General features: G+C 42.6%; 2 protein-coding genes across 3 annotated transcripts in view; both read right to left on the reverse strand.

The window, feature by feature from the left end:
- spock1 (SPARC (osteonectin), cwcv and kazal like domains proteoglycan 1) overlaps window positions 1–6,137 on the reverse strand; it is a 175,236-nt gene extending 169,099 nt beyond the window's left edge. The window contains exons 1-2 of one of the 2 annotated variants that reach the window (XM_028959788.1): window positions 5,921–6,137; window positions 5,446–5,589 (exon numbers count right to left, since the gene is read on the reverse strand). In XM_028959788.1, the coding sequence (XP_028815621.1) occupies window positions 5,446–5,586 (141 nt within the window). In that variant the 5' untranslated portion in view covers window positions 5,587–5,589; window positions 5,921–6,137. The remainder of the gene's footprint in view (window positions 1–5,445; window positions 5,590–5,920) is intronic. The other variant, XM_028959787.1, reaches the window with a different exon arrangement.
- A 2,182-nt stretch (window positions 6,138–8,319) lies between these two features.
- On the reverse strand, window positions 8,320–22,302 carry bicc2 (bicaudal C homolog 2). Its single transcript, XM_028960288.1, has 19 exons — window positions 21,991–22,302; window positions 20,126–20,172; window positions 19,669–19,738; window positions 18,787–18,866; window positions 18,527–18,688; window positions 17,727–17,780; window positions 17,418–17,612; window positions 16,927–17,196; window positions 16,295–16,426; window positions 16,033–16,222; window positions 15,632–15,771; window positions 15,353–15,543; window positions 14,761–14,866; window positions 14,518–14,557; window positions 10,901–11,052; window positions 10,282–10,465; window positions 9,961–10,118; window positions 8,924–9,023; window positions 8,320–8,721 (listed from the first exon to the last, which is right to left on the reverse strand). The coding sequence occupies exons 1-19, from the start codon at window positions 22,256–22,258 to the stop codon at window positions 8,591–8,593; spliced, it is 2,670 nt and encodes an 889-aa protein (XP_028816121.1). The 5' UTR covers window positions 22,259–22,302; the 3' UTR covers window positions 8,320–8,590.
- Window positions 22,303–23,828: the final 1,526 nt, after the last annotated feature.

Consider the following 23,828-nt stretch of genomic DNA (forward strand, 5'->3'; position numbering starts at 1 on the left):
GGACAGATTTCATCATAGGATCAAGGTGATCATTCCCAGACCCAATTCCATAATTGCAAAATGAGTTTCTCCACTCCACATCTGTCAGTCATCTGCATTCTTATAATGTGTACAGTTCATTCATGAAGGAGTATAGTGTCTATTGATATGAAATGACAGATTTCCATTAAATATTTGCAGCAATGACATTTTAAAATAAATTGGGCCATATGCCTGGAAAAAGGAGGCATGAACTTGTTTTTTTCACTTAACATCAATGAATAGTGTAATTTCACAATTGTGTTTTATAACAGTTTGGCACAAATCTTTAATGGAAAAGCAGCAAGAGAGTTAGAGACAGAGCATAAAAGAACAGGGGGGCAGACAGAGAGAGAGAGAAAAGAGCCGCATGGAACTATGGGGACAGGTGAGAAATACTGAAACGACTGTACAGTTCCACCTCGAGCAGACACCGGTAAAGCTCTCACAGCAGATCTAACACACGGCTTCAAAGAGCGTCACATAGCGAGAGGAAGGTAAGAATCTGCTGGGGGACGAGGGACGGTGGGGGGGGGGCATCGGTTATTTAAATAAACAGAATGAAGAGATTTTGAAGGGGAAAAAAAATACAATGAGCTCGGATGACAGAGAACAACTTTGCTTCCTTTTCACATTTGGAAATCTTGTCTACAGCAGAGATCTCATCTCTGCCTTTCTCCTCTCACTTTCTTTGACTCCTACGTTTGTATGGAATAAGGACGTAAGGAGTGTCACTGGTGCCTCTGGTTTTATGTGTGGTAGCTATAAATCATGTCTTTTGGTGGCGGAATACAAAATAAGTGGCATTTTCCACTCATTTTTTTTTTGGATTGGATCAGAATGGAACCGAGCCACTGGGAAGGCAGGTGACAGTGTATTTCTTGGTGCCAGTCCCAAACCCGGGTAAATGGGTAGGGATGTTTCAGGAAGCCCCCCCCCCCACACACACACACACACGCAACCTCTTCATTTAGCAACACAACATTGTACCATGTTGCGATGAGGGTTCCAGTAATGATCTTGACTTGGTATTGCTTGAAACGTGAGTTTTGGGGAATGTTTGAGGATAATATGAATCAACAGTACACTGAAGAAAGGGAACACTGTCACACCTAATATTTCAGCATTAACATCATGTAAATAAACCAGGTTACAGCAGGTTTCATTGGTTTATTTACATTACGTTTTAGTTTAGCCAGTGTCAATTTTAACTTCAGACACTTTTTACAGTGTATTTTGTGAAATGCAGCACATTGTCCCTTAACACATGTAGCACCTACAGTCAAATGTCCATTCTGTTTGTTTGATCGAACACTGGCTAAACTTAAATTTAATGAATCTGTCACACCTAATATTTTAGCATTTATGTAATGAGAACAAACCAATTAAACCTGCCGTTACCTGGTTGTCAATGCTGAAATCTTCATATTCGTTGTACATTCTTGCATTCAATACTTTCTTGTGTGGGGAAAAATTTCTTTCTGAACAGCTAAGTCACTTTCTCCACAAGTTCAGTGATTGTTCCTTCTATTCTTGAAGTGTAGAGGTGTAGTTTAACCTTGAGGAGAACTAGTGTGGCCAAAAATAATACATGTGTATACCTGTGCAGTTCTGAATACACAGAGAGAGAGAGAGAGAGAGAGAGAGAGAGAGAGCAAGAGCGATGATTCTGCAAGTGTAAGACAGCGCCTGTGCTGATCTGTGCAAAAGTTAGCCTGGAGGCCATAGCCTAATTCATCAGACGTCTGTTTCTTGTAGAATCCAGTGCATTGTGCTTTGGGTCCAAATAACATAGGGTCATACTAAACAACCTAACCATAAAAGTAACCTCACGAGTGGCTTTTCAATGCAAATTTTTAAAAGAAATCTTGTCTACAGCATCTGGTCAAATTGCCAGCCATCTGCTACAATCCTGTGGCCCTGTGATTGGTCGAATCATGCTACTTGATCCAGCTGTTTGGTTCTGTTTTAACCAACTTTTATTTCCAAGCTTTTATCCAGTAAAAAAAAAAAAAATCCCTTCTGCATGACAAGCCATTCCTTTATATTTAACTCTATGAGTGTTTGCTCACTTGTTAAAGCCCCGAATGGAGGAGGATTGATTGGGTGGGAGTCTGCAGTTGAGTCGATAAGCCAGGGCAACCCCTGTGGAGAGAGGCGGGCGCGGCAGCGGGGACATTGGGAGGGGTGGGGGGTGATTTAGAGCCTCTGTCTACAGCGGCTGCACAGACAATATGTATATATGCATGCATGCGTTAGGGGCGGCTGGTTTATGGGCCTGGATACAAAACCACAATCGATACGGATACACAGCTGCAGAATCTGAATGGGGCAAAGGTCACACTGGTGAACCCAGACACCCTCAGACCAACACACACATACATTTACTTTGTGAGGAGCTGCTGTTTACAGGGTGTAAACACATGCCTGGTGGGCACTCCAGCTTAATGACTGACGTTTGTGTCCTGATTCACTTGTCCTTAAGTAAGCGCCATGTGTCTTTTTTTTTTTTTTTTACTTTTATTGCTGCTTGACTATGTGACATAACCTCAGTGAATAAATGTCTCATTTAAACACACAAACACACACACATACACTGTATATGTTTATGTTGCGTCAATACAATTCTCTTGTAAACAAATACACTGGGCGAATGGTTCACAGCAGCATATTCAGCTTCCAGACTATTACTCCATGCTAATGCGCATCACGCCTTTGGGTTACAGGTGTAGATGGCAGGTGAGTCTCATCACAGGCAGCCTACTTACCCACATAAATGTGATAAATGCATCATTTATGAACAGAAGAAGTATTCCACCACGACGGTCCATGGCAATGAAGCAGTCTAATAATAAATATTACAGTGGAATATTAGACTCTAAAATCTGGGACACCATTGTATTCCCAATATGAAAAACCTCTCCCTGACATCAGCGATTCATGCAGGAGCATTTGAGACCTCGCCCTTCAAAGCACCCCTCTTGAAACGACACTTTTTCTGACAGCTAATTAGCCCCCAGGCTGTCTGCGCTCAGTGATCTGGGAGGAGGTCAGAGGTATGGTGACCGCGGCCCGGGACTCTGGTAAAAAAGGGGTTCTAGTTGAGTAACAATGCTTGCTGTTATTAGGGATTATAGAAATAATTGAAATATCTGCTCATAGACGAAAACACTGAGACGATTAAGACATTACACTAGTCAAATGGTAATTCTTTAAATATTCTTTTGGGTTTAGATGTATGGTTTTAAACAATGAACATTGAAAGTGATGGATCAGAGGGTATGTGCCGTGGTATGCTGGTGACATCATGGATTGAGCGGTAACAACTGGCGGGTAAACGCAATGTTTTGAGCACTGTCTTGTATACATTTAGATTTTTAATATTTACCAGACGCTCTTATCCAAAGCAACTAACAATCAGTAGTGACAGGGACAGTCCCCCCCTGGAGACACTCAGGGTTAAGTGTCTTGCTCAGGGACACAATGGTTGGGTTTGAGCCTGTAAATATGTGGTCTTCTGGTTCAGTGTTAACCACTAGGCTACTACCACATCTACCACTTCTTAAAGTGAAAGTGAAGTGATTGTCATTGTGAAACCCTGCAGCACAGCACACGGTGACACAACGAAACGTGACTTCTGCTTTTAACCATCACCCTCGGTGAGCAGTGGGCAGCCATGACAGGCGCCCGGGGGAGCAGAGTGTGGGGACGGTGATTTGCTCAGTGGCACCTTGTCGGATTGGGATTCGAACCGGCAACCTTCTGATTACAGATGTGCTTCCTTGTCCGCTAGGCCACCATTTTACAAAGGTTTTACATTTGTTTTTGTAAAAGATAATACATACGGACTAATTAATGGCTGCAACGTGTATAGTACATAGCAATATAATGTATAGTACATAGTAATATGAAGCAAGGAAAGACTAAATGGAACCTAGCGTTCTTGTGTAAGACTGTGTGTGTGTGTTTGAACCGGACGACCTATTTCACGGATGATGGGGAGAGAGAGAGAGAGAAAGCACTGGGTCTCCCAGAGTGACACACGTTGAGGCTAGAATGAGGAAATGAAAGAGTGGAAGATTGGGAGATACAGGGACTTCTACCAGCAGACAAAGAGCATGAGCCAAACGGCGAGAGAGAGAAAGGAGCCTCAGCGGGGAAAAGCAGAGAGAAGAAAAAAGCCAGAGGAGAGAGAACAGAGGGATCTGGGCTATAAACACAGCGGGGTCCCTGCTGGAGGAGGAGAACAGCTCGCTAACTGCACGTCTCGATGAGCGAATTAGAAGCATCCAATATTTTCACCCAAAATGTCACAGTCTTCTTCTTCCTCCCCTCCCCTCCTCGACGCCCACCCCCTTCCCTCCGACACAGAGCCGGCTTGCCTTTAATGAGGCTCATTTGCATGACAGGAATTGTGTCGCGTGAGTCTCCGAGGTGCCATCGGATAACAACATAGCACCTAACCTTCCGCCGGCTCTAACAGAACCTCCTCGGCCTGAGAACTAAGAACTTTAATGACCAGCGCAGCCCAAAAACAGCACAGAGTGTTCCAAAATGTCAGCAGTCCCCAAGCTCAACGGCAGCAAACAAACAGAAGAAAGAAACCCGTAACGGTGGCTGCGCAGTAACTGCTGACCCTAAAACGAACAGGCAATAAGAAGGCAAAACTAAAACAAAGAAAGCAAAGCATCCCTCCACCACGAGAGAACCGTGAAAGCTGGAGCTTAGTGCTGCCTTGTCTTTATTGCAGGTAACACCCCCCCCCTGCACCATCAGCACAGGCCATTAAAAACACTTCACCCCGCTGGCACTCAAACTGCCACTTCACTGAAGGGCCTTTAAAACAAAAGTCTATTGTCAGTTCTGAAACTGTTTACATGCAAAATGTCTGAACACAAAAAAACGGGCCTTCGCCGAACCCGCCAAATGCACTCAGTTTCTGTAATATCAAGAATAAAATGTATATTCAAAATAGGACACGATGGAGAATAAAGCGTACAAATAATGCACAGGCAGATAATTGGGAAGGAAGGGAGACAAATGAGGAAAAGCCTGCTGTTTCATCTTTTTCTTTCTAAATTTCACCACATGGTCTAAAAGTCTAATGCTCCTCAAAAAAAAGTCTCCAGGCAGCACCTTAACTTACAAACGAGACCCTGCCGTTCTATAACGTGGACAAAAGTACGTATGTGGTTCTATATAAAGACGCAGGTGCGCGTCTTACGTAAAAAGCGCAGCCTGCGTCGGACCGCTGCGTCCAGGTGACTTTCACGCTGACATTGCTCTCGCGAGGCCATATATAGTGCTATGCATGCCATATACCACATACATGTAGATAGATAGATAGATAGATAGATAGATAGATAGATAGATAGATAGATAGATAGATAGATAGATAGATAGATAGATAGATAGATCGTCACTTACATCTCGGAATTTGTCCCAGTACCGGTCCTTGTCCAGATGGGACAGCGAGCTGATCCGTTTGTCGCTGTCCAGCGGACTCCCGTTGTTGTCGCTCTCCACGCGCGCCACCAGGGCGGCCAGAGTCAGCAGACAGTACAGCATCGTCTGGGAAATATATATTTTAATATTAAAAAAAAAAGAACATAATCAGTATAAAAGGGCAAAAAAAGTAAGTTGGAAAATCGACAATAAGAGCCGGAGACATATGACGCTGAGAGCGGGGTGAGGAAGGAGGGAGACGGGGATGGAGAGAGTTGCCTGCTGGGAGGCGGGCTATTAATAGCGCGTCGTTCTGGACGCACCTGGAAGTTGGGGTATTATACCGCGGTATTACCACGCCTTACGCGGGGAGGGTGAGGTAAACCTGCTCCTCTCTCCGTCCGGTTCGTTTTACCTCTGAGACCGAAACAGACTGCGGAAGAGGGTTTTTACTCACCACCGATATCCTTCGGGCTCTCGGGTGCTGAGGAGCGCGCAGTTGCGAAGTTCGGGACGTTTCTTTTTATTTTTCTGTGCGCTTTTTTGAGAGAGACACGCGCCTCGACTCGACCCGGAGGGAGAAAAAAGAAAGTATCCGCGCCAGACGTGCGCCACCTCGCCAGGACTCCGCAGCAATGCTGGGTGCGAGCGGGAGACTCAGGGCTGAGCCGGATCAGCCGCTGTCCCCGCCCACTCTGTAGAGCTCCCAGAGATGACCCCGCCCCCTGTCGCGTCGGACCCGCCCACACAGCCCCGCCTCTTCTCGCGTTCGGGCCGCATGGCTGAAACCGCGCAAAACCGCGTTAAAACCAAACAACATATTGGACAAAAAACAGACAACGAAGGAAGGACAAGGCATTGAAACCAGAATAAAAAAATACAATTTTCTTAATTAAGGGTCCGTTTTCGCAAATTCAGTTTAATAAAAGTGTTGAATTATCTCATGTTTCCTTTTTTTATGACCAGCCGGAGAGAGGCTCACTGAGCTCGCCGTGATTTCAGCACCGGGAACTGTCACTGGCCCGAGCACCGCGCTGCGAGCCGAACGGGTCGCCCCGAGAGCGGCTCGTTATTTACCCACACCACAGCCATTAATCTGCAGTAAAATCTGCGCCTTGTGTGTATCTAAATTGGTGTGCATCTAAGTTCACGACACGGTGTAAGGGAGTGTCTGCAAAATACTGCCGATTGTGGAAAAAAAAAGTCTTACGGAGAAGGAAAATGGTACAAATGAACAGCTTAAAAATATATATATATAACTTACTGATACACCAAATGAAAAAGATTTTGTTTATTTCCTGCAAAAAAATAGATCTATTGATGTACAAGGTCTTAATGTCAAAAGAAAAATCAATTTGGTGTATTTTATGCCCAATTTTAGCTGTCTAAGAAGTCAAATTAGTCCTGAAATCTCTTCAAGCACACGGTCAACAGTAAAATACACAAATTAATATATCTCATATAACAAACCATGGAGCCTGGCCTGGTTTGGTTCAGTGTAGGGACCCATATGCCCTAGAATGCCTTGAGGTGGCCCTGACTATGACACATGATGAAAGATATGTGTTTGTTTGTGTGTGTGTGTGTGTGTATGAGAGAGAGAGAGAGAGAGAGAGAGGGGATGGGGGTGGGAGGCATCACCATAGGCCCCTTTGGGACGCAGTTTCATTGCAGGCCCCGCGCAGGCACGAGAGGATTAATATGTCCCTAATTGCACCACGGGCCTGAAGCGCACGATGTAATTAGAAGGCGCCGTTTTTCTCATCCACCAAACTGGTGCTGGTGATTGACAATCTTGGGGCCGAGAAGAGATTGATTGTGTAGACCCTGCGCACCTTAAAAATCTACCTAGGCCAATTAGCCAGCGGCACGCTCACAATCTTAATGATCCCTGCTTCTAATATTTAGACTGTGATATTTGGTTGGATATTTATGTCCATTAGCCATCCTCTCGTGTCTCTTTTTTAGCGAGACGAATAAAAACAGCGCCTCTCTTGGTGCCATATGCACTGTTGTAATCAAGCTTAATTTGTGAAACAGGATAAATAAACGCAACATTTTAATGAGCCGTATGTGGAGCCAATAGGCACTTGCGTGGTTACGGCTTATAATTTTAATTGGGATCTTTTAGATGTTTATTCAGGTGGATCAAAACAATATTGAACACCGTTTCACATTTTCCCATTTGAATCATTGCCTGTTATTATTCATTAATAAGTTCATTCATTTGTTTTAGCATGAATTGTGTTAAATCAACGCTGGTCTATAATTCAAAGTCTGTATAATTGCATTACATGTCTGGTTCCATTGGGGGAAAAAACTGAATTAAATAACTGAAGGTGAAAAATGAAGATGACAACAGTGCCCCCTACAGGTCACACTGGAAACACAGCTGCCAGTCATATTGTATGTACCTTTCGAAAGTTTAGGGTCATTTTGAAAATGTCCTTGTTTTTCCATGAAACTATTTTCAGCAATACTAACATGACTGAACGTTTTTTCTGAAGCTTTTACCATGACAGACTTGGGTAAACGAAAAGAGCATTCGACTCGAAAATCAAGACTAATTGTTGCTGATAAAGTTCCTCTCAACATGTACGCAGATATTCCATCATTATCAAAATTAATTCCCAGCCACAACATCACCAACATCTGAACTGGAGTTTTCATCATCTGATGTTTTAATTGAACAAAACAATGGTGTCTTATACGAAAAAATACATTTCTAAATTACCTTAAACTTTTAAATGTAGTCTATGTTTATGTGTGAAGTTAGCAGATATATTAATGTTTATCACACGGAATATCTGCACTGGTTGCACTGGTTTTTGAAGCCAGCTTGTTAAACCCGCAAGGCACTGCGCCAAAGAAGAGATTTATTGTCTTTCAGTACATTCTCACAACTGTTTACATACAATGCAAATTATTCACAAACAAAAAATGTCTCGGGTAGAAAAGAGAAATACATTTGCATATGAATATATCCCACATGAGATTTGTACTTTTTTTTTCCTGCAGTCACATGTGTGCATGTGTGCATATATTTTGTCACTGGCTTTCTGATTTGCATCTGCAGAGTCCACCGCAGTGTGACTGCCATAGTGTGCTGATGATCCACAGTGTGCTGTCACCAGTGGTTACTATGTGCGGCAACTTCCACATCCACGATTCGTGGGAGACGACCACTTGCTCCGCCTTCTAGGTATCCTGACTTCACCACTGGTGGATCTGGCATTCTCTTCTTACATTTGTTCAGGTCTGAAGTGCATGCAATGCAAAATAAGAAGTGTGACGGAAAAGCCACCATTCATTTTCAAATGCATTCATCAAGTTTAAAGCACAGCTTTCACACCTCATAACCTCAAAAACACAGGAGGTGCATTCACCCCAATTCTCAACCCCCAGAGCTGCATTGCATTTCCCACATGAAGCTTCTGACTGCATGGTTAACATAGTTCACCTGCAATTGCCAGCAGCATCTTTCTCCTCGCTCCAAATGTCAACACACCAACCTCCTTTAGGTCTGCATCTGACAGCGTCAAGAATGTTTGGTAGTCAATCTGGGGACACAAACATGCTTTTGGTCTTAAAATCACTTTACATTCCAAACATCTGTGCCCAAAGAAATCAGTACATTGAATAAATGGGGGCAGACAAGCGCAGTGTCTTCTGATACTGGAGAGATGATACGTTTCATAATGTGGTGTTTTCAATAGTTATTAAGTTGGAGATCTCTTTTTATTCTCATCAACCATTCAGATGGGCCAACTCCCATCAGGAAAACTGGATGATCAGGATAAATCTGATTGTTTTGAAATAGTTTACATTCATCCTAATGCTCATAAGTGAAATCTTTGGTCTCTCCCAGAAAAAAAAAAACTTCCCAGAATGCCTGAATATGGAGGTATGTTTTCAACTGTTTTTTAAAGGCTCGATGGATGGAGAGAGTTTGATGTGCAGTGGTAAGGCATTCCAGAATTCTAGCGCTATAGCTGCAAAGGACCCATCACCCTTGGATTTTAGGCAAGGGACAACCAGAGGCAGCATTAGATGATCTTAGGGTTCTTATTGTCTGAAGTTTTTCTCTTGTAGTAAGTTAGTAATATTTGCAGGATTTACAGAAAAATAAACCTTTTCATACCTTGTGGTTATTACATTATGCTTATCAAACTGTATTAAAAAGAGTTTAGCACTAGTCTGTATAGAATATTGCTGTAAGGTAAACATGGACAGGTTTTACATTTTTGAAATGGTTAACAGTTAAGAATATGAATTTATAATTAACAAAAGTATAAAAAAAAATAATCAAATGTCATTTGTTGGATTACATAAGCAGGGTAAATAGAGTACCAATTAAATAACATGTATGATACAATTAAATAGCCTCATAAGGGGGCAGCTTTTTTATGTGCCGCCTATCTGCGCATTCCTGTCTTGTCAGCATTGACTATATTAGTTCAGAAGCAAATTGAGAAAGTTTGCAGCACTGCAATGTACCTCTTGCTCCTTAAATAAATCTGCATATTTCCCCAGCCCCAGCTGAGTCAGCAGGTCAGGGAGGTCGTCCACGGGCTCAGAAAAGGGGCTTGGAGACCTGCCAGGCACAGGCCTGGGTGATGTAGATGTGCCCTCATAATTGTGGTTGCTGCTGATACCTGAAATGTGGAGGGGTGTAAAGTAAACATATATAAGTAGGTCAGACATATTATTATAACAAGATCAGGGACTTTTGGAAGACTAACTAGATAAGACCAAGCGTTCTCCTAAGTGACCGTTTCCAGTTCAGTCCTAAACGGCACCAGAGGAGAACATACACACCAGGTTTATCTGTCCGGACCCAGGTGCCCGAAGAGCCAAACCCTGGACAGGACGTGGTGGTGGAGGGTGTCGAGGAGAGAGGATGTGCTGCAGACGCAGAGCCTCTTCTCTCTCTCCAGTTGTCAGAGTTGCTGCCACTACCCACTCGTTCTATGGCATTGGCCTGCATCCATGATGATGATGACTATTAAAACACACACACACACACACACACACACATACACACACAGTTTTACATCCCGGTGAAGAACTTGGTTGTGTTGCTTTGATCTGCATTTCATGTCTGAAAAATATATCTAATGAATACATAATGATTATTATACAGTTAATACTATTAACAATAACACATATTAAATTCAAATGTATTACAAATTCATGATAATTACACATTTTAAAAGCCCAATTTCAAACATGAAAGGTTGGAATTAACTAGAACAAACTCACTGAATAGAATATAAATTCTTTGTGGGTGAGTTTCCATGTGACCCAAGTCTGCAAAGCCTTCTGAGAAACCCATAGTTCAGCTTAGCTTAGTCTAATTAGCTTGTCAAATTGTACCATTTTTTCAGTGGCATTAGTAACCTGCTCACTTTGAATGAATTCTGAACACAACACAAACCTGTGGGTTGCCCAGGTAGGAGCGGTAGCAGCGGCGGCTAACGGAGCGCATCTCTCTGACAGCTTCAGCCGGCATGGACTTAGAGAAACCCAGGCCACTCCAGGTGTCTGTGGGGGTCCGCACCTCGGTGACCACGGGCTTCTTCTGCATGGCTAAACACACACGAGTAGAGGCCGGACACTCAGTACTTCTACTTCTACTCACACGGGTTGAAATGCCACGTGCAGTGAGGTGCAGGGCATGTTAAGAAGTAAATGGGGGTGCCCAGATGAATAATTAGATGACCTTCAAAAGAAGCCAAACTACTTCATTATTGACTCTCAGTGCCTGTGTGTGCATGTGTGTATGTGTGTTTGTGTGTTTTTACCCACTCTGATAGTGTTGCAAGTGTCTGTTTGAATATCCGTACAGCAGATGGTTTATTCAACTGCTAATTCATAATCCCATTATGGCACATACATACTCACACTCACACACACACACTAACTGCTCTCACTGGCCAAAATGCAGCAATATTTCTCATTGTGAATGAGAATGTGTGTGTAATAGGAGGTGCCGACTCAGTCAATTACAACTCTGGCACAGAGTTGTGCCTAAATTGGTTCTCTCTATCACCTCTCTGGCACTGTGTCACATCCAAATGGGTCCCTTTATCATCTGTTTGGCACATGATGATCCAAAAATGGGTTCCTTCTATCACGACTCTGACATCCCAGCACTCGGCAGACCATTAATGAATTTTGTGCCTCATTTACTGGTTTGAATACCAAAGACATGCAGGCTGGTCTCTGATTGTATCATAAAATGGATATGGCACTTGGCAAAGCACAAAATACACATTTGTACTGTTGGTTGTGATTTCTTAACACCTGTTAAAAGTGTCATTTTCTGAAATAAGATGCACATAAGAGTCATGAGATGGACAAAAAAAAGGCAGTTATAACATGGCCATAGTGCTTCAAAGCTACAAAATAAAAGATTTGGGCCAGACTCTTTTGAAGCTGAAGTGCAATTTCATGCAATTTTTCTGTCCCACATCACTGTCACTGTGATCCATTATCATAAAAGACTGACGGGTGGAGACTACATTTGCTTTCACTGTCTTTTTTTCCTGAATCCTGTCTGTAGACCACATTCATCTCTTGCATGCATGACCCTCACCATGTATACTTCCTTTTAGAAGTTTTGAAGTGTTTTGAATTAGTGAAACAATATGGAGGAGAGATCTCTGCAGACTTAAAAGACAATAAGAAATAAACATTTACATTTACATTTACATTTACAGCATTTATCAGACGCCCTTATCCAGAGCGACTTACAATGAGTAGTTACAGGGACAGTCCCCTGGAGCAATTTAGGGTTAAGTGTCTTGCTCAGGGACACGATGGTAGTAAGTGGGATTTGAACCTGGGGCTTCTGGTTCATAGGCGAGTGTGTTACCCACTAGGCTACTACCACCCAAAATAAATTCTGACAATGTCATGGCTGGTGCACCCTCTAGTGAAATTATCCAATAACACAATGGAAAATATTTGATCAACCATTCTCATGATGTAGCAGACCTTTGGTTCTTTAATTATTGTTCCCTGGCTCCCTCTAGTGGTATGCCGACTTTCTGAAATTGCTGTTTACGACCTGCAATGTATTTATTTTTCTAAATATGAAAGTGAATTGTGAAAGTGTCATTGTGAGGCACAGCACACGGTGGCACAACGAAATGTGTCCTCTGCTTTTAACCATCACCCTTGGTGAGCAGTGGGCAGCCATGACAGGCGCCCAGGGAGCAGTGTGTGGGGACGGTGCTTTGCTCAGTGGCACCTGAGTGCCAACAGGAACGCAGCGCTGTGTGGTAAGACCCTGCTTCAGCAAATTGTGTGTTTACATGAACGTGGAATGGTGCAAGAACTGTGTGCTAGTCTCTAGCTACCGTCCATCACTGGTGGAGTTCACCTTTTTATGTATCATGGGAATTCAGCTTGGTGTTCATGATTTCATTAGCAGTGAACATTCCTCCCAGCGCTAACGCGAAGGAGGTGCTCTGCGTGCTCTACAAAGCTATTAGCGATCTGCAGAATGTGCACCCTGACCGACTGTTGGTTGTTGCCAGAGATTTCAACCATGCAATTCTCAAATCAGTTCTCCCTAAATTCCATCAACATGTGGACTTTGCAATGAGAGGGGAAAATGTGCTGGATCTTGTTTACACAAACATCGCCAGTGCGTACCTGGGGAGCCCACCCCCCATCTTGGCCAATCGGACCACATCACTGTTATGATAATTCCAGCATACTCATCAGACGCACAAAACTGGCTCCGAAGGAGGTGAGAACCTGGCTGGCAGGAGCCATTTCTGCTCTTCAAAACAGTTTTGAGTCCACTGACTGGCAAATGTTTAGGGAGTCTGCAACTACCGAAAACAACACCATCAACTTGGAGATCAGTCAACAGGACGTCAACACCATCAACACGACGTCAGTCAACAGCTACATCAGCAAATGCACTGATGACGTTACACACAGTCCATAACCACAAGATCTGACCAGAAGCTGTCAAAGGCACGTAAACTGCTCAAAGCTCGAGACACCGTGTTCAGAAAGGGTTGATAACAGCGAGGGCCAAACGGTCTTAAGCCATTAGGGCAGAAAATCCACAGGCACTTCCAGGACAGCAGAGAACAGAGACAGCAGAGTGTGCTCAGTCCAGTGCTGTTCACCCTGCTGACCCAACTGTGCAGCTTCAACCACATCATCAAGTTCACTGATAACACAACCGTGGTGGGTCTCATCAGCAAGAACGAAGAGTCGGCTTACTGAGAGGAGGTGCAACGACTGACGGACTGGTGCAAAGTCAACAATCTGTTTCTGAAGGTGGACAAAACTAAAGAGTTGATTGTTGACTTCAGAAGAGAATGGAAGGACAGGACCAATGAAAATTGATGGATCTTGTGTGGAGATTGTCAAGAACACAAAGTTCCTCGGTGTTCATCTAGAGGAGAACCTCTCCTGCAATCTCAACACCAGCTCAATAGCATCTCTACTTCCTGCAGAGGCCAGGGAAAGCCCATCTCCCACCTCCCATCCTCACCTCATTCTATAGAGGGACAATTGAGAGCATTCTGACCACCTGCATCACTGTCTGGTGTGGGAACTGCACCACATTCAGGCCCTCACTGCCAGACTGTGCAATAGCTTCTTCCCACAGGCCATCAGACACCGTCACTCAGGGACTGACAAACCCACAATCTACCTCTAATGTTCAGAACATATCTCTATTACATTTCTATCACAGCCGTATTTGCACATTCCCACAGCAGGATTTGCTGTTACTCTGCACCTTCATGACTTGTTTCATTGTTTTTCTAGCACTGTCTGTATTGTTATTCTGTTATTCTTGCATTGCTTGTCTTGCACTGCCTGTGTCCCATGTTTGCACTTATGCAGGTTTGTCTGTTGCACATGTGCATTTTATGTCAATATGTAACTATGTATTAATGCACTTTAATTATAGTGCTTGGAGAGCAAATATTTTCTTAGCAAGCCTTAGAAAATTCAAGAAAGGCAACTGTCCAAATGTAAAAAAAAAAAAAAAAAAATCAAAGGTAAATATTATTTCCTGACCTCGTGTTGCAAGAATCTTCTTCTTTTCATAGTCATCATCCTTTGAAATGAAAACAAAGAAACAATTTATTACATTAACTATGTTTTTTTTTCTAATAGAAAATTGAAATATTTTGTTTGAATTGAAAGAAAGACATCCACAAATGAATGTCTGTAATCTGACTTGTGCAAATGATCTGCATTCAGGTCTGAACATCCAGGTTTGAGACATAAACCCAAAATCTTTGTGTTTTATCTCAGTACCTCACTGGTTGTTGAGTCAGGCCATGACTGATTGTTGGGGAAGATTCTGAGGCTGCACCTCCTGTCTTGCAACCTGTTCATGGACTCCACATCGCCCTTAAGCAGCCTATTATTCACACACGCGCACACACAGATATTAATAAAGCTTATTATTTAGGAATGGCCAACACAAAATGAAATGACCTAATCTGCCTGCCAGGGAGTTGTTTATTGCTAAATTTAAAAAAAAATCCCATTTGCGCTTCTCTCAGCCAGCTCTGGCTGGCTCCCTCAGAACATGATTTGCTGATTCCCTAGAGATAGGAGGAAGATGTTACAGGAGTGAAACTTCAGTGTTCTGTCTCCCTGGGGGGAGGATTTCACTGGCGCTTTCTTATCCGCCCCATTCTGTATTGATGTATGATATTGTGGCCTGCCTGACATCAGTAGCTTGGTTGAACCGGCTTATTGCATTTGGGATGTTTGCTGTGATGGTCTCAGAACTTAAGCCTAAAGCAGCTGCCTTAAGTAAAACCTTTTGTTAAATTCATCAGCACGTTGTTCAAGCTATTGTGGGATAAAAGGACATTAAATGACAGACGGGCAGCTCTACCTCGTCAAAGTGAGCTGAGCTTCCAGTTTTTGATCCCTGCAGGGTTCTGATTGGCTGCCTCGCCTTCCTGGCCCTGTTCCATTGGCTGCTGTCTCTGTGGCCTCTTTGACTTGTACTGTAGGCATTCCAAGATCTTCACAGTTTGCCAGAGTTGGACCATCTTCTGTTTCGGGCATGTGGTTTTCTGGAATCTGTGGAGGATCAGAATCATAGAAAAAAAATGTTCAGTGCATTAAACTCCACGAAATACTTTTAACTCACATGAATCGTTGAGCCAACCATATTCAATCTGGAGTCTGCTCCCTTAAGTCCCCCTGTCTTTCCTTCATCTGACTGTGAAGAAAGACCTGGTGGAGGGGACGGGTGCGGTTTCGCCTGCAGCAGGGAGCCAATCACAGCCTCGGGAGCATTCAGAATTCCTGCCAAGTAGGATGATCATTGAAGTGCTGCCCTGATTCACATCACACATACACACACGCACACACAATCTGAAATCCCAGTCTTCCATACTTCTACCACATCTTATCAGAGCAGAGCACATCAGTACAGCCAACCACAATTCGCTCTGGACTTACAGAAGATGAGTCCCTGTGAAATAACTAGTGCTAAAGAAATAAAAATTATAATGTAACTCTATATTATGCTGACATGAACAATATTCTGCAAGCATGCAGACTGACCTGAGTCGCTGAGGCGTAATTGTTGCATTAGCATGTTCAGCCAGTATCCTGTCAGCCCATTGCCAGCAAGCAGAGCATCACAGGCTGGTTTTGTCGTCATGGAAACCTCACTGGAGTCCAGTCCCAGCAGCAGCCGTCGGGCCTCATACAGGCTCCCTATGTTCTTCTCCAGACCCTTTACCACCACCGACTGATAGCCGGTTAAAGAGTTAAAGAGGGCAGGAATATCCATCCAAAATATGCATTTTTTGTAATCTAGTACCTTTGCTGTTTGCTTGACCTTAGGTTTTACACTAATGAAGACCCCCAGACTGTGCATCATTTGGGCCAGCTTCCGCGGGTCCGTCTCTCCCTCCTCTCTCATGTCGAACATCAGGCACACCGGCAGGCAGTCCTGCATGGGCCAAGAGCGGCAGTGAGAATCAGGTTAGCTCTTCTGAGAGACACGCCAATATTTCCAGCCGTGATGCATCTGGGCCAGAGCTATTATGCACTAGCATTTATTAAAATGTTGAACTGGTTTGTAACATTTATGTAAATCAGAATCTCTTTGACCCCAGATTCTTTGCTCTCTGACATTTGTGAATGCACTGAACTTATCAAAAATTGCATTGGGTAAAATATTCTAGTGACTGTTGCTCAAAGACTGAGAAAATAATGTAACAGGCCTAGCACACCAATGGAATTCATAAATAAGCATGCATCACTTTGCCTTCTCACTTCAATTCACATTACGAAATTACAGGCAAATGTTAGCCTGGGGTAAGACAAAATTACCATATCTTTTTATGAGCGTCCTGCTTTTTCACACTGAAGGAAATTAATTCACAGAACATTGAAATGAAAAGGGCAGAATGTCCCCAAGGGATGAAAAATGTTGACAGCTAGACCCACCATGAGTTGCTGCCTTGCCAGGCAGACCCCGTCGGCAGTGCCCTGGATGAGGAGGGACGAGGGGCTTTGCGGGGAGCTGAGGTCAGGCAAGACAATCTGGGTTTGGGTCTGATGCATCACACTTAAGAAATGTGCCCCGTTCTGCCCCAGCAGGAAGAGGTGCTGCTGCGATGTCACATCCAGGTGGGTGCTCACCATGGTGACCAAGGGCACCCCGGCAACCGCCGTCTCTGAGCCCAGCAGAAGCTCCATCAAGACACAGGTGGCCTTCTGTATGGGATGTCATGTTGTAGATGAAATTTTACTTGTGTCTGATAGAGACATTTCAGTAAAGAAGGTAACATTTTGAAGTTTGCAATTTGCTAGGAAACATGCTCAATTTTTCAAAAATCCAAAAAGAACTTAGTAACATTAAACATTTTTAAAAAGCCTTGTTACAGTAAGTCAGCTGCACATTTATAAATTGTAAAATAAATATGTTTGATTCCAACCTTGGCAGCTGCACTGTTGCCCTGCAGGCCTCGAACCACACAGCTGTTGCAGTAGAGCTTGGGCTGCACCCTGAAGCTCACCGTCACACCAAATGCCTGGGCAACGTGCTGAATCACAGGCGATCCTGCGTCTGGCATTGTCCCAGACACCAAGTTCAATGGGATGTCAAAGGTCAGAACCAGAGGCTGCAGGTCCTGTTTAAATAATGACCATCAGATGTTTCTGCTGTGCTGTATTGTACATGGCAAAAAATAGGAGCGGCTAATGCATCACTGTGATACAGAATGATGAAACAGAAGGACACTCACGCGTATTTTTCTTCTAGCCGATTCCACACCGTCAACAGGGCCAGCAATGGACACCTGGAGTACACACCACCAGTCCAAAATACTGCATCTACTCATTTAATTTTCAGGCTCAAAACTATGAAATGACACATGTGAGGCTATGTAAAAAACACGAATCTGTTGTAAATAAAGCCAAATTTGAGGCTCTGCGGATGAGAGCATTTCACACCTTAGGCCAGGGCTGTTTTTCCAGCAGTTCCTATGCTGAACAATTGTTCATTCATGGTAATAATCATCTAATGAGGCAGCTTATGAAGAACCTGACTGATGAAGCATACTTTGTTATCTTCTGTTCAAAAGTCTAAATATGTTTGCATTTATTACATTTGTCTTCATAGACTAGGTGAGTCTAAAACTTTGACTAGTAGTGTACTTGTAGCCTAGGGTTAGGGCTTAAGTTTAGCATAGCTGTCTATAGCGCAACATAACTATTTTAACTGAAAAAATCGCACAGCAACAATAATGCTTTGTGTTTATTTTTGTCTAATTTTACACAACAAAATTGTTTGTTTCTAAATATATATGAACAAATATCCTCCCAGCTAAATTTCACAGGAAACAGATGAAATACTTATTTTTGACTGTTTTGTTTTGATGTGGGAAATTTGCTGACTACATTAGCTAATATCTCACTTACTACACTTTTTTATGATTGGACTAAAATGATGGAAACAAGTTACACAACAAATACATGTGAGATCAATACGGCAAACATATTTCAGGATTCGTCTTATATGTAAGTCTCTTTGGTGTGACAGTACCTGGTTGCTCTTCTCCCCATTGGCGTTGTGTCGATTGGAGTCAGGGAAATGAATGTGGCATGAAGTGACCTCCATGACCTTTTTAATGTTTCCTCCTCCTTTTCCGATCACATGAGAGTGTTCAGTGTGAGTGACATCCATCTTCAGGGTTACCTTATTCACCTGTATAAGGAAAAACAGATGTTTTTTATCAACCTACAAATGACAGAAACACAAAGTGACACTATATAATTGAGTAAATAAAGACTGGAGACAGTAACCTTAGTTTCCAGAAGTTCCAGAATCTTGTTTTTGGCTTCAAGAACATCTGTCCTCTTGCCTTCCACTTTAACATGGGGGTCTGCAGTTGAATACAAACCTATTTATCAGACATTTTGTTCCTGTTCACGTAATATCTGGTACTGTGTGTGTGTAACATAAAAGGATTCAGACAGAATGAAAAATCTCATACAGGGCTATCAGATGGCAGCTTTGTCAAATGGAGCCAGGATTTAGATGCCCATGAACATGAATTGAAAATGAGAACATTCCATTTCACTCCCTGAAAGTTTCTCTCTACATTTATTGCCAAGACAAGGGCCAGTATATTATGCCAATATACCTGAATATATTGACACTGAATGCACAAGCCCAGTAGGTGCACATGAACAATTCCCCATGATGATCTCAACTTTTTGCAAAGCTGAATAATCAATGGCTGCGCAAAAATCACAGAATATGAATAATTCAATATAAATGTATCAGAATAACAAGATATATTTTAGCTCATTACACTTGCATTTTATCCTCTTAGCCACATTCTGTTTATGACACATGTGTCATCACATTAACTGTTACTAAAATGACCAGTTCATGAAACTATATTATTTGAAAAGAGGCGTGAAAAAGGGGCTGTGGTGTCCTAGTGGGTATAGAAACCCAAAGGGTTGTCGGTTCAAATCCAGAACCAGCAAGGTGCCACTGAAGTCCCCTCTAGCAAGATACCGTCCCCACACACTGCTCCCCAGGCGCCTGTCATGGCTGCCCACTGCTCACCAAGGGTGATTGGTTAAAAGCAGAGGACGCATTTCGTTGTGTCACCCTGTGTTTTGCTGCAGTGTATTACAAAGACAAAAACACCCACTTTCACTAAAGGCTCAAACCTTTTTTTGACTTGGCTCCAATCTTCAGCTTTGAGGGCCATTTCACCTGGGTGTTAGTTTCTCTCATCACCTGTAAAAGTCCTTACACATTAACATAAAAACTTGCATGTGAAGAACAGAAGAACTGTAGGTGTTTGCGTGAGCGCGTAAAAGCGAAGTGGTTAGAGTGGTGGGAGTTTAAAATTACATTCTGTCTGCAGCGACAGTGTGTCAATTAGCATCTCAAAGCAAGTTATCACACACTCAACAACGTTCTTCTCTTAGCTTGTAAAGAAGACAATGTGTGTGACGTGAGGTGTGTGTGTTGTGTGCTTTCTGCTGCTTCTGTGTTAATTAGGTTTGGGAAAAATGAATGAAACCAAAGCAACATGAAGTCCTGCATCATTTTTTAACTGAGATTAGTTGAAAGCGGTTTTCATGCAACTTGTTTCTGTTACAATTTTTCATGTTCACCCACTTTTTCAAAGAACTCCTGACCTGTCAGCCCTTTACCATCACTTGGATCTGTAAAAACATGAAAAGGTATGTCAAATATTGTAGTGGCAAATCTCCTCCTCTGTATTTTGATAGAAATATACTTTCTTTACAGATTTATGGATTCAGGCCAAAAGTTTGGACACACCTTCTCATTCAATGTGTTTTCTTTATTTTGATAACCATTTACGTTGGTAGATTCTCACTGAAGGCATCAAAACTATGAATGAACACATGTGGAGTTATGTACTTAACAAAAAGTGGAGACCTGGCCTCCACAGTCACCAGACCTGAACCCAATCCAGATGGTTTGGGGTGAGCTGGACCAACAAGTGCTAAACACCTCTGGGAACTCCTTCAAGACTGTTGGACAACCATTTCAGGTGACAACCTCTTGAAGCTGCCAAGAGTGTGCAAAGCAGTAATCAGAGCAAAGGGCGGCTATTTTGAAGAAACTAGAATATAAAACATGTTTTCAGTTATTTAACCTTCTTGTTAAGTACATAACTCCTCATGTGTTCATTCATAGTTTTGATGCCTTCTACCAATGTAAATGGTCATGAAAATAAAGAAAACACATTGAATGAGAAGGTGTGTTCAAACTTTTGGCCTGTACTGTACAGCTACATACACTTCCAAATCCTGGGAACAGTACGGCAGATTACCTAGATTCTGCGGTGCATGTAAGGAATTTATGTATGAGATCAAGAGATATTTCTCAACATATTTTATATCAAACCACCCAGGTTTCCAGCCTAGAACGGAACTAAATTTAAGTTGAAAAAATGACATTTTCTTACATAGACTGAATGTGAAAAGCAATCACGCTGACGCTAAAAATCGATTTACCAGCAGGTGTAAAAAAATTCAGAGTTGTGCTGAGCAGAATGTTTACAGATGTTAATTTTTTTTTCTATTTAGCGTTTAACTGCTTTGCTTTCATTGTGGATCTGAAGCTTTCTACATGAAAAAGTACAAAACGTCCAAACATTTAAAGAACGTCTGTTCAAATATGCCCACTGAGCTGAGAGAAAAAGGGGCTGGAACCCGAACATTTTTTTAAAGGGCATCCCATTACAATGACATTTACAAGGTTGGGGTGAATCCCACCCCCCTTCCCCTCTGTCTTATTGCACCCCACCACCCTCACATCGCCATGGGTTACGCTGCCCAAAGCCAAAGAATGGGCGAGCAATCAGTGAGCGAGAGGGGCCAGAGCGAAAAGCGGATCCCGAGAAACAACTTGTGACAGCAAAGGCCTTTCTCTCTGATGCATACGATAAGTGAAAACGAACAAAAATAAAAGGGGAAGAATCAAAGCAGCATCTTTGTCACACTTTTGTGCTGTACAGATCTGATGCAAAGACACCTGCCACACTTCACTCCAAAGCCATCCCTCCTCTGAGCTTTCAGAATAAAACAAGTTATTGGTGGCAACCAATCTAGTCATTAGACACACTGCAGCGCGAAACCGAACAGGCCCGAGATGAATCAAAAAGCGGCACACTAACAAATCGCTCCAAACTTGCCGAACAAGAAAAAGACTGGCCCAGCCAGCGCCCAATTATCCCAACTGATACTGGGGGAGAAATAAAATCTGGATGTCTTTATAGATGGAACATGAAAGAACTCGATTTTGGTGAGTCGGATAAAGATCTGTGCCGTTAGATTCAGTTAATGAGCTTGACAATGTAATCCCCAACACATCCAGCAAAACACTTTACAGACATGCAGCCACTTCCGACAGGAGAGATGAAACCTCGGGACCACCGTCTGCCTGTCAGTGCTGATGCAATCAGGCCATTCGCACACACACACACACACACACACACACATCGTACAACTCACTGTAAAGCATCGTCTCCAGTTTTTTTCTATCAATTCGGAACCGTTCTTCCACCCATTCTGGGTCAGAATGTTCCGGATTGATTGGTTCTGACTCCGGGACAGAGTTTCCTTCTTCATCTTCCTCCTCATCCTCCTCTTCATCCTCCCTGCTGCTCTGCTGGGGTTCCGGAGTTGGGCTCTGGTTCTGTTCGGGCCCAGGACAGCTCTCCAGGGCTGGCTCCTCAGCCTGGCTCAGAGTCTGGGATCTCTCCTCTGCTTTGGTGGCCATAGCGGTGTGTCTTTGTGTATGTGTGTGTGTATGTGTGTGTGGGTTCTCAGGACAGAGTGTGTGTGACCATCAGTGTGACTCGGGAAACAAGGAGAAGGAGCCTAGGAACACTCCCACCCTCTTAACCACCCCCATCCCGAAAGTACTGGCTAATCCCACCCGCTGTCACTAATGATTTAAATGGGCATTAAATTAACATGTTACTAACTGTACATAACTGTATAGCATATAAACATAACACATTTTAATCGAAAGGACAATAAATAATTAAATTAATTCTATGGCATTTGTGAAAATATAGTAGAGTCTACTTATATAGTTACTATGAATAAATTCTGAAACATTCTTGAAATTGATTCCCTAATCTCTGTAAAGACATTTACCACATCCCCTGGAAAACAATATTGGGAAAAGCTTTAAAACAAAGACGACTGAAGATTCATTAGAATTACGTAGTCCTCTGTGTATGTAAAAGAGAGCTCTTTAGATTCCTGGGCTCGGGGGCAGGAGGGGAAAGTGCCTTTTTTGGCACTGACCCTTAGAACAATGCAGTGGATGAAAGGGCCTCAGCTGATGGTGAGCGGTGTGGCAGAGTTTGGTAATGCTGCTTAGCAACACGTGTCCATGAACACGAGCGAGAACAAGAAATCTTCATTCGGATCATAGACTATCAAACGCACACATCCAATACACCAGTATTTTCTTATGTGCAATATATGAAATATATGTATATATCCACTTTGTATACTCTACGAGTTTACATATTCACATTTATATTTTCGATACACTCATATATATTTTGTAATTCTATTTATTGTGCTTATATTTTACTATCCACTTTTTCTGCAGTGACTATGCTAGATGTACCACTTGTAGGATAATTTTAATTATATAATATTAATGCATTGACTTATATTAATGCATTTTTATTCAAATTTACTTTAGAAAAAGAATAGAGCATTAAAATGGATGCATTATGTCTAATATACAAAAATGCCAGTGTTTTCCTGTCAGGTTGACCCTGGTTAAAATAACATATTTCATTCTTTCCTGCAGTACTGCTTTTCAAGAATTTAAAGAATGAAAGTGCATGCGTCTCAAAAACTTTTTATTTATCATTAAATATTTTCACACTCTAGGGATGTGGGAACTTGTCACATGATTACAACACAGAAAAACAGGCCTGGAGGTAGAGCCAGGGCTGTGTTTTGGGGCTGGGGGAGGATTCCAGAATTCTCAGATGCAGCTGAAGAAGAATTCAGCAAGACAAGCCTGCCAAAGCACTGAGCTGGAAAGCACCATGGCCACTGAGCTGTTGTGGAAAACACAGATAAGATTAATTAGGCAAACTGGGTCTCCTTTAATTAAGGCGGAACAGTTGGGCAGCTAAACTGTAAAGATTAGATAATTACATCGGAACGTGGAGCCAATATCTATGTGCAATTATTAGAGCAAATGATGCCTACAACTTACATTAAAAGTACCAATATCTGTTGTCCGGGATATATTACTAGATGTCTGTAAATATATATATGCTGAAGAGACACTGAGATAAGTTGAGAGCACATCC

Source organism: Denticeps clupeoides, chromosome 18 (genome assembly GCF_900700375.1).
Source record: "Denticeps clupeoides chromosome 18, fDenClu1.1, whole genome shotgun sequence".
Lineage (NCBI taxonomy): Eukaryota > Metazoa > Chordata > Actinopteri > Clupeiformes > Denticipitidae > Denticeps > Denticeps clupeoides.